General features: G+C 35.9%; 2 protein-coding genes across 2 annotated transcripts in view; both read left to right on the top strand.

Annotated features, from left to right (window-relative positions):
- The window catches only part of LOC128092633 (uncharacterized), a 36,284-nt gene that overhangs the window by 6,833 nt on the left and 13,881 nt on the right, over positions 1-15,570 (top strand). The window lies entirely within an intron of this gene.
- The window catches only part of LOC120418713 (uncharacterized), a 406,326-nt gene continuing 400,829 nt past the window's right edge, over positions 10,074-15,570 (top strand). The window contains exon 1 of the mRNA XM_052706881.1: positions 10,074-10,214. Coding sequence (XP_052562841.1) covers positions 10,202-10,214 — 13 coding nt within the window. The 5' untranslated portion in view covers positions 10,074-10,201. The remainder of the gene's footprint in view (positions 10,215-15,570) is intronic.

The following is a 15,570-nucleotide window of genomic DNA, read 5'->3' as shown; positions in this document are numbered from 1 at the left end:
ATTTGAAAAACAACTTGAAAATTGATACTCAAACAATTTGAAAATTTGTGAGTAGACGATATGATGTGGCCTTATTTTGTGTCGGAAAGTATGTGAAATTTGTATCTTTTATGAGTAATTACACAGTATAAAAATAGCACAAAAATTTACCTTTTTTTATCAGAGATCAACTACTAATAAATCTTTAATGTTTGTTTTAGAGGACGAAAGTTCTTTTGTATTTTAAATACTTTATATCCATAACGTTTAAACCCCAAAAACGATCCAATCCTACACAAAATTAATTTAAGTGAGAGTGAAAAAAGCAGTTTTATAACACCTCCATCAGCGCCGCCGCTGCTCGTTGTAAAGTAAAGTGGGTGATGATCATCCGGTGAACCGGCGGCGCTGCTGCCTTTTATACCTAACGATGCATAATGAGGGTAGGAAAGGGATCGAGTTGGTAATGCTGCTGGTTAGCGCGGTTCAACTTGCCGTGTAAAGGCACTTGTCAAACTGTCCGAGGGCCTTTTAATTACGGTCCGTTTGAGGCTATACGGGCGGATGCTGAGCTCTAAGGGCTGTTTGGTTTTTTTTTTTTTTTGAGGTACTTTATTACGTTTAGTTTGAGGAAATGTGCGTTTTTTGTGTATAAGGTTAATTGAGCACATTCCGTGAGCATAACGTTGAAAATTAAGGTGTGAATCACGACATTTAAGTTTGTGTTATATGGCAGGTTAAAATTTCACAATTCTTTTTAATGTAGTTTTAATTACACTGCAAAATGGGGCATTTTTTCAAATTTGTTTTCTAACAACATAAAAAGTGTCATAAATTGATTTCCATTACAGCAAGGCCAAAATTGATTGGCAATATTCAGTTACCTTGCGTTGAATCGTCTTGGTACCCCCTTCAAGTTTAATAACTCACCGAGGCACGTATTGTATCGACACGTGTGATGAAGGGATTTTCACCGCTTATAATCTGCTCGAACGGAGAGCGAGTTTGGGAAATAAATCGCGGGATTTGAGCACGACGACGACGATCGTACGTACCATTCTACTACTTTGAAAACGTAATGTTATGCAATCTTACCTTTAAGTTACCTTGCCATCATCATCGAGCAGTTTCCACGGCAGTTTTGTGTCGCGCGCTCGCGGTTTGTACCATCATCATCGTGGACGTTATTACGAAGAGACGATGAAGTTGGCGACTTCAACTATCGTCGTGCCCGGTTTAGTCACCCGGTCTTAAGTTGAAAATTATTGTGATACCAAAGGCATAGACAATTGTAAGTGTCATGGTATTAATCGTTTTCCGTGTATGTTGAAAGCCGAAATAGATTTTTGAGCAAAATAGTTCCTTTTTGATTTATTAACTATTGTACTTACTTACCCCAACGAGACAACACAACAACAAATCTGGTTGTCTGTTTCTTCATTTGTACTATGCCTGCAATACAAGTTGTGATTAAGTGATTCGACAAGATCGGATCTGCTACTGCTGGTGGTGCTGCAGTAGCGAGGATCATGAAAATGAGTTTTTTTTTGCAAGTTTAATTATCGCTCGACATTTGCGCGATACAAAACGAAGCATCGCAAATCTTGAGGATTAAGCAATTTTTGGTATCAGGTAAATTCTTTTCTTGACTCTTAAAATCAGACCTATTGTTTCCGAGATATCGCATTTTTTTTATAAATCGAGTGCTGTTTTGATGAAAATAAAAAAAATCTTCAATTTTATTTTTTCTCTAGCGGCTGTATCTCAGGAACATAAAAACCAATCTTCAATGTTCAATGTTTTCTCAGTTATTTGAAAAACAAAATATTTGCAAATTAGTACATATGGGCACTATTCCGGATGTCGCGTAATCCGTGAAATTGGATCTGTGACGTGAATATTTGTCAATGCCGCAAAATTAGAAATAATCAACTAACAAATCGCTCCTCGTTGTATTTGAACTTTTTTTTATTCAAACACATCACATTTTAAACAGGTATTTGGAAGCAGTTGTCAAAAAATATTTATTGAAGATTTAGGCATTTTCTAACATGTGAGCATTTCATAAAATTGTTTTTTTTCATTTATTTTAAGAAAAATCAAACGAAGAATTAGAAATTACCATTCAAAGTCAAATTGTTATTCAAAACATCAATGAAAAAACACGCTGGAGCATTTTTTCCAAGCTTTAGGTTTAAATGATGTTCCGAAACTAACAGCCCCAAAAGTTACTAAATCTATTTTAAATTGAATTATGCTTAAACTTTCTGTAATACTGTAATATTTCCCATTTGCCATCAAACAGACGACACAGAAAAAAAAATGTAAATTTTGTAGGTTTAAAATTAAAAGGTTTAATATTACCTCTTTTATGATGTAATATTATCTGAATTTAGACTAAACATATGATTTTAAAACAAAAAAAAAGTGAAATTACACGTTTACAATTCCATATTTTTTTCACATAAAAGATGTTTCCTGTCATTCCCAGGTGTAATATTAACATGATTTTTTTACTGTAAAATATTGTTCAAATATTTTTCTGATTTAACATGAGGTTAATATCTCGTTTACACTGAAATAAAAAAAGCATAAAAATACTAAATTCTAGGAATTTTTCCTCGTTATTTCCTTATTTCCTTATTTAGTTATCAAAAAAAAACTATAACAACATGAGGAAAGGTGGCAAAAAACCTAGAATATAGGAATTTGGTACTTTTTTTTATTTCAGTGTAGGACGTGCTGTGTTTTGCAAATATTTTTGACTATTATTCTTATATAAAAATTTCAATAATCTCAATAAAGTTAGGACAACTACATCGCAAATTCAGCTGTTAAAAATAAGATATATTTCACAAATTTGAAATCCTAATCAATTTAGGCCAGGGGTGCTCAAAGTTTTTGGATGCCGGGCCAATTTTGAAGCTCAAATGAGCTTGCGGGCCGTATGTATAAAATTGGTTATTAATGTTAAGAATTTACGTTATATAAATGTAAAAACTAAGAAAATACATCTATTACTTGAAGTTTTTGTTTAAATTTCTGTTTTTTTTTAACATTTTCGTTATTTAAAAGTAATAGAAAACGTAAAATGACAGTTTTCCATCAGTTTTGTTGAAATAATTGTTTTGAGTACCGTAAACCGGGGTGACTTTGATAGGATTTCAATTTGTTTTTAGAATATTTTCCAACAGGTAAGGTTTTTCTCAAGATTATTATTTTTAAAACATGTACTGGGGTAGGCCACACAAAGTCCATGCACTATTTTGGAAAAAAAGTTTTTTCAATAGTGTTTAGAAAAATAGTTACGTTAAAAATTCTTGGTTTTAATTCCGGGGTGACTTTGATAGTCATAGTTTTTCTTGTTAAAATCATTTTTAAGATGTTCAAACTTTATTTGTACGTTAAATGTACCATCACTAAAGTAGCTGATATAGTTTGTAAGAAAAAAAAATCAATGCTTATATTAAGTTAACTAAGTTTATAAGCTTTTTAACAAAATACATATAAATTTTAGGTAAAATTGTTAAAAAGTCGGAATTTTGCCTGCAATTTGTTAAAAATAGTTTTGTTTATAAAATGATCGATTTATATTGCATTTTATACTGAATTCGAAGCACTAATCACAAGTTTTCACATTTTACATGAAATTTGTTCAACTGAATTTGCCTATAAATTTGGAGATTTTTTTTAATTGTGTTTCAAAAACACATATTTTTTATTATTTACAAACTTATTTAACCTTCTCCTAGTGGAAAATTGTCCAGAGAATTCGAAAATGCATTCCGTTTTCCGATTAAAAATCATGTTCATTGAGAAAATCATGACACTTTGAGAAGTTTAAAATAATGACTTATATCCACATTTTCTTAACTATAGTTAACTAACTTTATAAACTTTTCAAAAATTTATGTAAAGTTCTTCATGAGGTACTTTGAACACTTCTCTACCACGGTCAGTATGTTTCTGAACCATTCCTTTCGTATTTTAATTGTACTCTTCGTTTTGCGGAATAATCGCAAACCTATCAAAGTCACCCCGGCTATCAAAGTCACCCCGTTTTACGGTATTTTAAAAATGGTATTTAGTTGAATGTACTTGTGTTTTCATTTGAATTTTAAGTATTGTCTATATTTTGAAAATGATGGCATAACATCAGAACAATTTATGCTACGTCATAATTTTATCTTTGAATTGTTACACTCATGAAAAATGGTTCAATTTTTTTCCACCAATATGGCCGATGCAAATATTTAAAAAAGATTTTGTCCCTTAACTCTGGCCATAGTCGAGGGGAGGCAAAAAAAATAAAGAAATATAAAAATTTAAAATACAAGCCAGAATATTCAACATTTCAATACAAAAATTGTTGGCAAATGTTAGAAAAATACACTTAGATTTACAATCAAAATTTTCAAAATATGTAAGATTCGACGAAGAAATTATATTTTTGCGAAAAACACTTTTTGTTGCAAATCGAATGTTTACTAAAATTCAAATTATTTTTGAATAAACCCGAGCATGCCCAAAACGGTTCTAAACACAGAGGAATGCATTTTAAATGGATTTCAGCTGATTGCACTTAAAAAACAAAAGCTTTGAAAAATATTTGCAACCGCCTTATTCCTCCGATTTAAAAATCTGCCTGAATCAAGTGTGTTGAGACAGGCGGGAAGATACTCCTCCGGGCACCGATTTCGTAAGCAGGGCAAAATAAAATTCTTTTATTTTCCACATGCCACAAAACTGGAAATGTGTATTTCCTAATTAATAACATTCAACAGTTCACAATATTACATTTACTCACAGATTTGGTGTTTTTACGCAGCTGACCTGTCCAGCTGCGCCCGTGCTCCCACTTGCTCAGATAGTTTTCAACTTTATTCAATTTCAAGCGACAGCACGGGCACCAGTCAAACAATACACAAACACTGACACTGACGCAGAACAAGGGACTGCTTCGGACGCTCTCCGTCGCAACAAAGTGGTATTCAATCAGTTTCGTTATCGAATTGTCATGAGTTCGAATCCCAAGGTGGAATGTTTCTAATTGCAAAGTAAGTTTAAGGCTCAGTTTTTTGAAATGGTCATAATGACTTTTAAATTAATATGTAATGCCTATATTTTTGCAATTATTACAGTTTTATAAAAAAAGCAAAGCAATCAAAACGGTTCTATGTGGTGAGTCACCCAAAACCTCTTTTACGCAAATGGACCAACATTTAACTTCCTCATCCGATAGAAGGCCAGGAGGATAAGGCGGGAATCAAACCCACGCCCCATAGTAACTTAGGGATCGGCAGCCGAAGCCGCTAACCACCGCGCCACGAGGCCCTCCCAGTTTTATGCCTAAGTCAATTTTGAACGTTTAATTTACATTTCCAAAAATATTTCATGAATATTTTGACAATATTTACTAGTTTCACCACGAGTTTCACTCACATTGAAACGTGTGAAAAAAGTTTCAATTAGAAATATTTATGAAAAACATATTTTTGTATCGTAAAATTAGGATAAAAAAAGAGTAAATCATTAGTTTAATACTAACGAAAAAAACAAAAACAGATTAGCACTAAAAATTTAAAATGAAGTTTAATTTTGAAAAAGTTTAAAATCATTCTACAGATGGTCAACGGGCCATTTAACTTGATCATTCAAAATGGGGTCGCGGGCCACAAAATATCACTTCGCGGGCCAAGTTTGGCTCGTGGGCCATACTTTGGTCACCCCTGATTTAGGCACAACATATTTAATATTACCTCTTCACACATTGGGTTTTGGATCATTACTTATTTTTACATTAATTTTCCTGTACACCATTGTTCTTAATAATGCACTTCAAATCATTTTAATTCATTGTTTTTTTTTGGCTTATCAAATTTAACACACTTTAACATTTATTTCAAGAAGTTTTAAAAGAATACAGTAAAATTCTGATGTTTTGTAATTGGCATGCCTCGAATTTGTTATCTTTTTTTTTGCTGTGAAAAATTACTAGCTCTCGTCATAGTCTCCGACAAAGTTTAAAATTCATAAATACAAATTAAATCCATTTATGGTTTTCGCGGAGAGTTGCTATGTAAGCAAATTAGATAAATGAGACAAAATAACAAATTTTTTTTTTTTTAATTTAATTTGAAACCCATCTGCCAAGTTCAAAGTCAATTCTCGAAATAATGAATTATGTTCATGAATTTGATAACCACGAAGGAATATATTCACGTTTATAGTTCAAATGCACCATACTCATGAATAAATTCCTTCGTGGTTCTAAAATTCATGAACACAATTCACGATCACGGGAATTGATTTTATTCTGTGTATGAATTTATCTTTATGGCTCTCAAACTACTTTACTTGCAATAAATTTTGATTTTGATTTGATAATCCATTTCTTTACACCCTAATTTTCATGCAAAAATTCAAAAAAAAGGAATATTTGATTTCAATGAAAAAATGATTTAAGATTCTTTTAAGGCGAATGCTTTAAACAGGAGAACAAAAGAATGATTTTTTTTATCTTTAACCTATGCAAAAGGAATTTACAAATCAAGTTCTAAAAGAGCAATACCCTACAGAAACTGGAATCGGATTTTATTTGTATTTTTTTTATTTAGCTTAAACTTAGTATGGGCCTTTCCTATGACCATTTTGGAAATTTAGTTTTACCTATTTTTTAATTAACTTTTTTTTTACAAAAACTAAATTTCCCAAAATACGTATTTTTTGATTTTCAAGATTTTTTGATATGTTTTAGGGGACAAAAACCCACAACTTTTGGTTTATTAAAATTATGCAAAAAAATATTTACACTTTCACTATAGAGAATCGTTCAAAATCATTTGCTAACCTGTATGAACGGATAAACATGAAACATTCATTCATAAAGTTAACCTCGTGTGACATTTACTAATTTCAAATCTTGCAATATAACACATGTCGACGTCGTCGTGCTATCATGTCGCACCCGCCATTTCGACGTTCCGAGAAAAACGCGTTTTAATGTTTGACCTTGAATAAACAAAAACTAGAGCACGCAATGTAAACAATAACAAACACGTTTTGTTTGGTTGACCATTCTGTGCATTGTCCCTAAGTTTGGTTGTATTTGGTTGCTGGTGTCCCGAGTTATAATCACAAATGTAGTCTGACTTGTACGTGCGTCAAACGCATCCTGACCTGAAATCCCTTTGGCCAATTGTCACACTTACATCGATTTTCAGGGAGTGACAAGATAGCACGACAAGATTGAAACTACTTTCATATGTAAAGTGACAAAAATGCACGGAGTTTTTTTCGGTTTTTGGTGAATATCTCAGGATTGAAATCGAATTTTGGGGATCTGTGAAGGTCAAAAGGTGAGGCATTGTGAGCTGCACAAAATGGCGTTCTTAACTCAATTTGGCCCAAAATGCACGTACGACAAGTTAGCACGATGGCGACGATGTGTCGGCTCACTTGGCTCACATTACCAGTAATGGGCGTCCGTACAAATTGGCACCACAAACACACACTAAAACGAAACAAAGTACTCTCATTCACAGTTAAAATTAGTGTCCATTTCTACCTGTCTGTCACACAGTCCCGGTGTCCGTTTTGGTAAACTGCGGCAGTGTCATAATGAAAAGCCCAAGGAAATAAACCTGTCTAAGGTAGTTACGACCGCCGCCGCCGCCGCCGCTAGAATTATGTAAATTATTAATTACACCTTTCTTTCCCATGCTCGTGGGCAAAACGGCCTTTGGGGGCTTTAGTTTTCGACCGACGACGACGATCTCGTTTTAGTGCGAAAAAGCACTTAGTAGGCCGAGCTTGCGAGCAGAGGTTGCTAATCCTGGTGCGGCATCGCTCTATCTCTCACTCGTATGGAATATGGGTGGTACTGACTGTTAGTACTGGGGTTGCCTTCCGTATTAACCTTCTAGTGATCAGTTTGTTATTTGAGCAGGATTTTTTTTAATTTAATTAATTTCATGTTTGATAGACATATATAGAATTGAACATTTTAAACAAAAAAAAAGTTTGACACTCAAGGGTTAACTCAAACTAAGCCTCGCCAGCGGCCCAGCCAAGACGATGCGTGCGAGCATTACTTAGTTGATGTGCAGAGAAAATTGGCAAATTACGCGCTCAAAGACTTTAGTGCCGACCTGTCTCAAGGTACTCGAGGAGAAAGACTAAATTGCACCGTTTGGACACCGCGCAAGCTTGACCGACAGTCGGACAGGTGTGAAACGTGGTAGACAACCCTATTTACATTTCACGCCTCGTCATTAGTGTCTCAACAGTGCGATTCGTTGCGCATAAATTATGCTTTCGGAAGAGTTTTGTTTTCTGTACAACTAAACTGGGTTATTTTTCCACGTTTTCAAACGTAAAGCCACTTTTTCTTATCACTTCATCAGTTATGGCGTTTATGATATATTGGAGCAAGCGCAAAACTTGCTTCACGAACGACAACCAGAGGCTATAAAAGTAAAATAAAATGAAAAAATTAACCAACCATCATAAGCCATGTGACTATTCGTAGGATGATGGATAAATCCAGGTTCGATTAAGCTGGCGCGATAGCCCGAACCGCAGCCTCTATCCCAAGAGGTGGTGTGCTATGGCTTGAAAGCCGTGTGCCCTGCAGACTCCCAACTGACTTCCTATAAAACGAACCCAGTAGTGGCTGATTGCTGCTACACAGTCAAAGGAGAAACTTGAAACCATCAATTTTCTTATTCATATTTGTCCAAATTGGCGATAACGTCAACTGCACCTAGTTTTCTCTTTGGGCTTGATTTTATTACATGGACGTGAGCAGCTTTTTATTGGCTTCCTTATTTTAACATTTAATAATGGAGAACAGTTGAATATGGTAGACTAGTCTTAGGTTTATAAATATTACGTTACTTTGAAGTAGGTGTAATCCTTGAACCGTAAGTTATATTGTAATAGTAGTTTATGCAACAAGTTGCAAAAAGAGAATTTTTTCAGCACGAGTCGTACATTTATCCAACGAGGTTAACCGAGTTGGATAAATACGAAGAGTGCTGAAAAAATGAAGTTTTGCAACGAGTTCCATACAACATTTTTTGCAATTCCAAAAAACACACACTGAGTGAAATTTTATGTCAAATTTTCATGTATTTTGTCAATAAGTCGTTTAAATCAAAAAAATGTTGAAAAGTGTTACTTTTCGAAACAAGTGCTGAAAAGTTCAACTTTTCAGCATCCATTTGAGTGCTGAAAAGTAGAACTTTTCAGCATTTATTTTGAAAAGTGTTGCTATTCGATTCTGTTATTTTTGGTACAGAAAAGTAGGCTATTTCATCGTTCAAGAATGACAGGAAATGTAAGTAGTTTCACGACGGAATTGCAAAAACATTATTAAAAAAAGAACTTCCAAAAATTTAAAAAAAAATTTACGTTATTGCGCAATTCTCACTAACTTGGACTTCGCACTAAATTATTACTATCGATCGCACTATTGCGACTTGGCAAACTGGCTTGGGAAATTTTAATTTTCTCAAAAAATGATCAAAGCGTGCCGATGTTGCTCACCTGTCAATCGAAATTTTAAAGTGCGAATGTCCTGTTTGGTGGAAACTGCCACTGGAAATGTAAATAAACAACTGCTGGTTGCCTAGTTTTTGGAAATTTTGTTGTCAAAAGTGCAAGAGAAAAGTGCGGGCCAAATCCAAGTTACAGTGCAAGGATCAATAACTTACAGGAAAACATTGGACAACAACTTTTGCAATTATGTTGTGAAACTACCTACTTTTCCTGTCACTCTCAAATGACGAAACGGCATACTTTTCATCGCCAAAAATAACAGTATTGAAAAGCAGTTTTCAGCTTTCATTTGAGTGCTGAAAAGTTCAACTTTTCAGTACATGTATTAAAAAGTAGTACTTATCGATACTCGGTAAACCTCGTTGGATAAATGTACAACTCACGCAGTTTAATTTTTGCATTTCGTTGCATAAACTATTATTAAATTTTTCTTCGCTGTCGATTTTATATACCTATTTCCAACATGAAACAATATGAAAATCGTGAGTTTCCTGTATAAACAGAGAGGAAGAGATAAGAGAAGGTTGTATTAAAACTTGCCTCTCTCGCCAAGATGCAGACAACACAAACATAACAGTCGGAGTGAATCAGTCAACTGACTAACATCGTTTCTCAAGTTTTTAGATGCGAAAATTAGTCATCGGCTTTTCCACACTGCAAAATGGTTAATCTGGGTTTGTATTTTAATATAATTGCTGCTTTATTGCGCAATTCCCACTAAGCTGGACTTCGCACTAAATTATTGCTATCGATCGCACTATTGCGACTTGTCAAACTACCTTGGGAAATTTTAAATTTCCTAGAAAATGATCAAAGCGCTCGCTTGTTTTTCAGCTGTCAATCGCAATTTCAAAGTGCGAATGTCCAGTTTGGTGTAAACTGCGACTGGCAATGTAAACAAACAACAACTGGTTGCCTAGTTTTTCGAATTCTTGCTGTCAAAAGTGCGAGAGAAAAGTGCGGGCAAAATCCAAGTTACAGTGCAAGGATCAATATCATGATAGTATTAAAAAGTATAACTTTTATACTACAAATATTTAATCAAATAATAATTATCAATTCAAAACGATTTTATGTAGGATTCTCCACCAACTCCCACAGCAGTTGTCCTGACCGATTTCCGTGAAACTTTGCTCTAAGGAGTAATTTTGGTCCATAGTCACGAATCTGAGTTTCATTTTTTGATATCTCGTGACGGTGGGGTGGCATGACCCCCTTCGTGTTTCTGAATTTTCATTAAGACACGTTTTTCAGTGATTTGTAGCTCTGAACCGCAAAGCGATAGATATGTGGTGTCAGAGGGACGTTTGTGTAAAATTGGACGCCTAGTTTGATAGCGTACTCAACATTCCGAAAAACATATTTTTGATCAAATAACAGTTTTTAAATCCGCTGCCATTTCTCGTTACTCAACTGTCGAAAATCGAGTGACATGTCAATTTATGGGAAATTTGAATGTGGGTAATTCTCCGCCAACTCACACAGCAGTTGCTCCGATTTGCGTGAAACTTTGTCCTAAGGGGAAACTTTTGTCCCTGATCACGAATCCGAGATCCGTTTTGTGATATCTTGTGACGGAGGGGTGGTACAACCCCTTTTATTTTTGAACATGCGAAAAAAGAGGTGTTTTTCAATAATTTGCAGCCTGAAACGGTGATGAGATAGACATTTTGTGTCAAAGGGACTTTTATGTAAAATTAGACGCCTGATTTGATGGCGTACTCAAAATTCAGAAAAAAACGTATTTTACATCGAAAAAAACACTAAAAAAGTTTTGAAATCTCTGCCATTTTCCTGCCATGGCCGTTCATTGTCACCCGCGACAGACACGGACGACGAAATAAAGAGAAACGCAAAAAGTAACTTTTTCAAAACTTTTTTTTCGTAAAATCGCTATAACTTGTGATGTTTATAAGCAAACCCCTTATGTTTATATATCAAAATTTTTGTAGTTGTCTGCACTTTTAAGAACATTAGGTCTATTCCCGTACTGCAGAATTCTGCAATTCTGCACAAAAACGGCAGCAGAGCTTTCCCGTACTTTTCTGCAACAAAAGTAACTTTTCTCTCAGGCCTCGTCTCAGGCAGAACTTCTGCAGTGAGAGAGGTAGAAGTTGCAGCAAAACCGTTCCCGTACTTTTCTGCAAGCTCTCTCTTCTCTTTCTTGTTGAAAAGTTACTGCAATTTGGTGTGATGGATGTTGACTGAAATTAAGCATTTTATTTTAAGTTGTTATAATAAATGATTTTGGGGTAGTTTTTTTTATGTCTGGTTTTATTGAGAACGATTTTTTTTGTCAGCGATTTCAGGCTTAGTTCATTTATGAATAAAGCAATTTTTTTAGAGTTAATATTTTTACCTGATAAAAAATTGATAACTTAAGCCATAGTATTACAGCACGGCTAGTACCCCAACAAAAAACTGTACTATAAAAACAAATTGTTTTTACAATCTTTTAAAAGACACATTTCTTTTGAGTTTAATAATTTCAAATAAATATTTGTTTAGGAATAATTTTTGATCTTCAATTGTTTTTTAATATACCTCAGATTATACTAAATATGTATGTTATAACAGGTAAATTTAATTGGCAAATAATTAATTATACCTTTAACGGGGCTACCAATTTGTATTCTTATATGAAGCAAAAAAAAGTTATTTTGTTAGTCATAGAAAAAGGCTTTAGCGAAAATAAAGATTAGGGAATATGAAAATTTGGGAAAATTTAAATTTAAATAAACGGCAATTAGCGTAAGTGTCACATCGGGGAAATGGCATTCGGGGAAATGGCCGATTAGGGGAAATGGCATTCGGGGATATAGCCGATTAGGGGAAATGATATTCGGGGAAATGGCATTCGGGGATGTGGCTGATTAGGGGAAGTGGTATTCGGGGATGTGGCCAATTAGGGGAAATGATTTTCGAGGAAATGGCATTCGGGGAAATGTCATTCGGGAAAATGAGCTAGACCCGTTCATTTCTGGGAGATTTTTTAACTGAATTTTCCAAGATGATTTTTCATCATTTGTATTCTGAGATATTGCAAAAATATCAAAAAATTAATTATTTTCTTCTAAAAAATGCATAATATTCTACTTTCCTCGCCCATTTGTCCAATCAACACCTTTTTATCTAACCCAAACGGGTCCCTCCTTATTAAGTGCCAAACCATTACCCCGTTGATAGTGCGACTCTCATCACACACGCGGAAATTCAAGCACGTCGCCAATAAATTACGAAAGAATCTCTTCCTTGGTTCGGTCAGACCCAACCATACTCTGCTCAACAGGTGCATTAAAACCTAACCTAACCCAACCGTCGGTCGCGCAGCACATCCAAATTAAGCGAAAACACGTTTTGCGCCCCTGCGACTTGGCTTAAGAAGTCGTCGTCTGTTTTTTTTACGGCTCGCCAAGGGGGGCTTAATGGGCATGGGAAACGCGCGGAGGGAATTCCCCGAGTTATTTAAAGAGTTGCTGCGATACGACGACAACACTCGAAGAAAGTGAATCTCTCCAAGAGGTTCAGCAGATAAGTCGCGATCGATGCCCAATAAAGCCAACAACCTGGTTTAAGCCGAGCCAGATAAATCACGCACGAGTGCCGTGTATTGCGTGTTGTCTGCGATTTTTATATGCAAGAATGTTACCGGGTTCCCCACTGACTTGGTGATGTTGCACAAGACTCCCGGGAGTTTGAACCCCCCTCTCGCCTAGTTGATGCCAAGTCAGGAAATCGTCTTAAGCTGTACGTAACTCTATAGCGATTGGAACCCTCTCGCAACGAGGAGTGATTATGATGGCTTTTAGTCTAACAAATTGCAATTACAGAACAAATGTTTAAAGGATTTCGCAATTACCTCCGCGATATACTTACTGTTGAACTTTGTGCTGAATAATTGCACCTCAAACAGGTTCTAATTTTAGAGCGTCCGCTAGCAATTATGAGGAATCACCCTCGAAGAGCGTTTAACTAAGGGTAAGATCTCGCGTGAAGGACCTTCGGTCATCGTCGTCAGCCCTTCGACCAGTCTCATTACTCTGCACGTGATTCCAACCGGCGTCGTTGGAGATTTATTGCCCCCCTCTGAATAACAACAACAACAATCGAAGTGATGCCCCCGGGTCGAGTTCATGAACTTATCCAAGTGCCCGCTCGAGAAGGTCTTCCTACTGTTACCCATCAAAAAGGTAGACCTTCTCGAGTGGACTAAGAAATCGTCAAAATCTACGACAAGGTAATAATCACGACGACGACAGTGACACATACGGCTCCGCGGGATCAATTTATAATAAAAACTAGCTTTTAATTACTTCATCAGATGATGATTACTGCCGGCAGCCACTTCACTGACTGTCCATCTGGCTGGCCTGCAGAAACGTGATCGATGATGTCTCCGAGCGAGCGAGCTGTTCGTGTCACTCGGCGGCGAACCTGTTCGCCCCGTGATTAATAGGCCTATGATTGGTTTCGAGGGGGACGCGCGCGTTAAGGGTCCGAAATTTCATATGTAGAGTGTATTAAAAATTAGCCAAAAATGTATTGCTCAATTTTGCGACCATCCATAAACCAGCTGGAAACTTTTTTTGATTTTTGCCTTCCTCACTGAGGTAAGGCTATAATCCTGCTCTAAAAATGAACTTTTTATTAAAAGCTCGAAGACCCACCTTCATATATACATATCGACTCAGAATCGAAAACTGAACAAATGTCTGTGTGTGTGTATGTGTGTGTGTGTGTATGTATGTATGTGTTCAAAAATCTTGCCAAGTTTTCTCAGCACTGGCTGAACCGATTTTGATCGAACCAGTTGCATTCGACTTGGTTTAGGGTCCCATACATCGCTATTGAATTGTTTGAAGTTTCGATAAGTAGTTCAAAAGTTATGTATAAAAATGTGTTTTCAAATATATCCGGATCTCAATTATATGCAAGTAAAAGATGTCCGGATCCATCATCCAACCCATCGTTGGTTAGGTAATCAAAAGACCTTTCCAACAAGTCTACAACATTGAAGATCTGGTAACCCTGTCTCGAGTTATGACCACTTAAGTGATATTTATGTACTTTTCTGAAGCCGGATCTCACTTAAATGCATGTAAAAGATTTCCGGATCCATCATCCGACCCATCGTTGGTTAGGTAATCAACAGACTTTTCCAACGATTCCACAACATTGAAGATCTGGCAACCCTGTCTCGAGTTATGACCACTTAAGTGATATTTATGTACTTTTTTGAAGCCGGATCTCACTTAAATGTATGTAAACGATGTCCGGATCCATCATCCGACCCATCGTTGGTTAGGTAATCAAGAGACCTTTCCAACGAGTCCACAACATCGAAGATCTGGCAACCCTGTCTCGAGTTATGACCACTTAAGTGATATTTATGTACTTTTTTGAAGCCGGATCTCACTAAAGTGCATGTAAACGATGTCCAGATCCATCATCCGACCCATCGTTGGTTAGGTAATTGAGAGACCTTTCCAACGAATTCTCAACATTGAAGATCTGGCAACCCTGTCTCGAGTTATGACCACTTAGGTGATATTTATGTACTTTTTTGAAGCCGGATCTCACTTAAATGTATGTAAACGATGTCTAGATCCATCATCCAACCCATCATTGGTTGGGTAATCGAGAGACCTTTCCAACGAGTCCACATAATTGAAAATCTGGCAACCCTGTCTCGAGTTATGACCACTTAAGTGATATTTATGTACTTTTTGAAGCCGGATCTCACTTAAATGTATGTAAACGATGTCTAGATCCATCATCCAACCCATCATTGGTTGGGTAATCGAGAGACCTTTCCAACGAGTCCACATAATTGAAAATCTGGCAACCCTGTCTAGAGTTATGACCACTTAAGTGATATTTATGTACTTTTTTGAAGCCGGATCTCACTTAAATGTATGTAAAAGATGTCCGGATCCATCATCCAACCTATCGTTGGTTAGGTAATCAATAGACCTTTCCAACGAGTCCACAACATCGAAGATCTGGCAACCCTGTCTCGAGTTATGACCA

This window comes from Culex pipiens, chromosome 2 (assembly GCF_016801865.2).
Source record: "Culex pipiens pallens isolate TS chromosome 2, TS_CPP_V2, whole genome shotgun sequence".
Classification (NCBI taxonomy): domain Eukaryota; kingdom Metazoa; phylum Arthropoda; class Insecta; order Diptera; family Culicidae; genus Culex; species Culex pipiens.
This window is presented reverse-complemented; position numbering and strand designations above follow the sequence as displayed.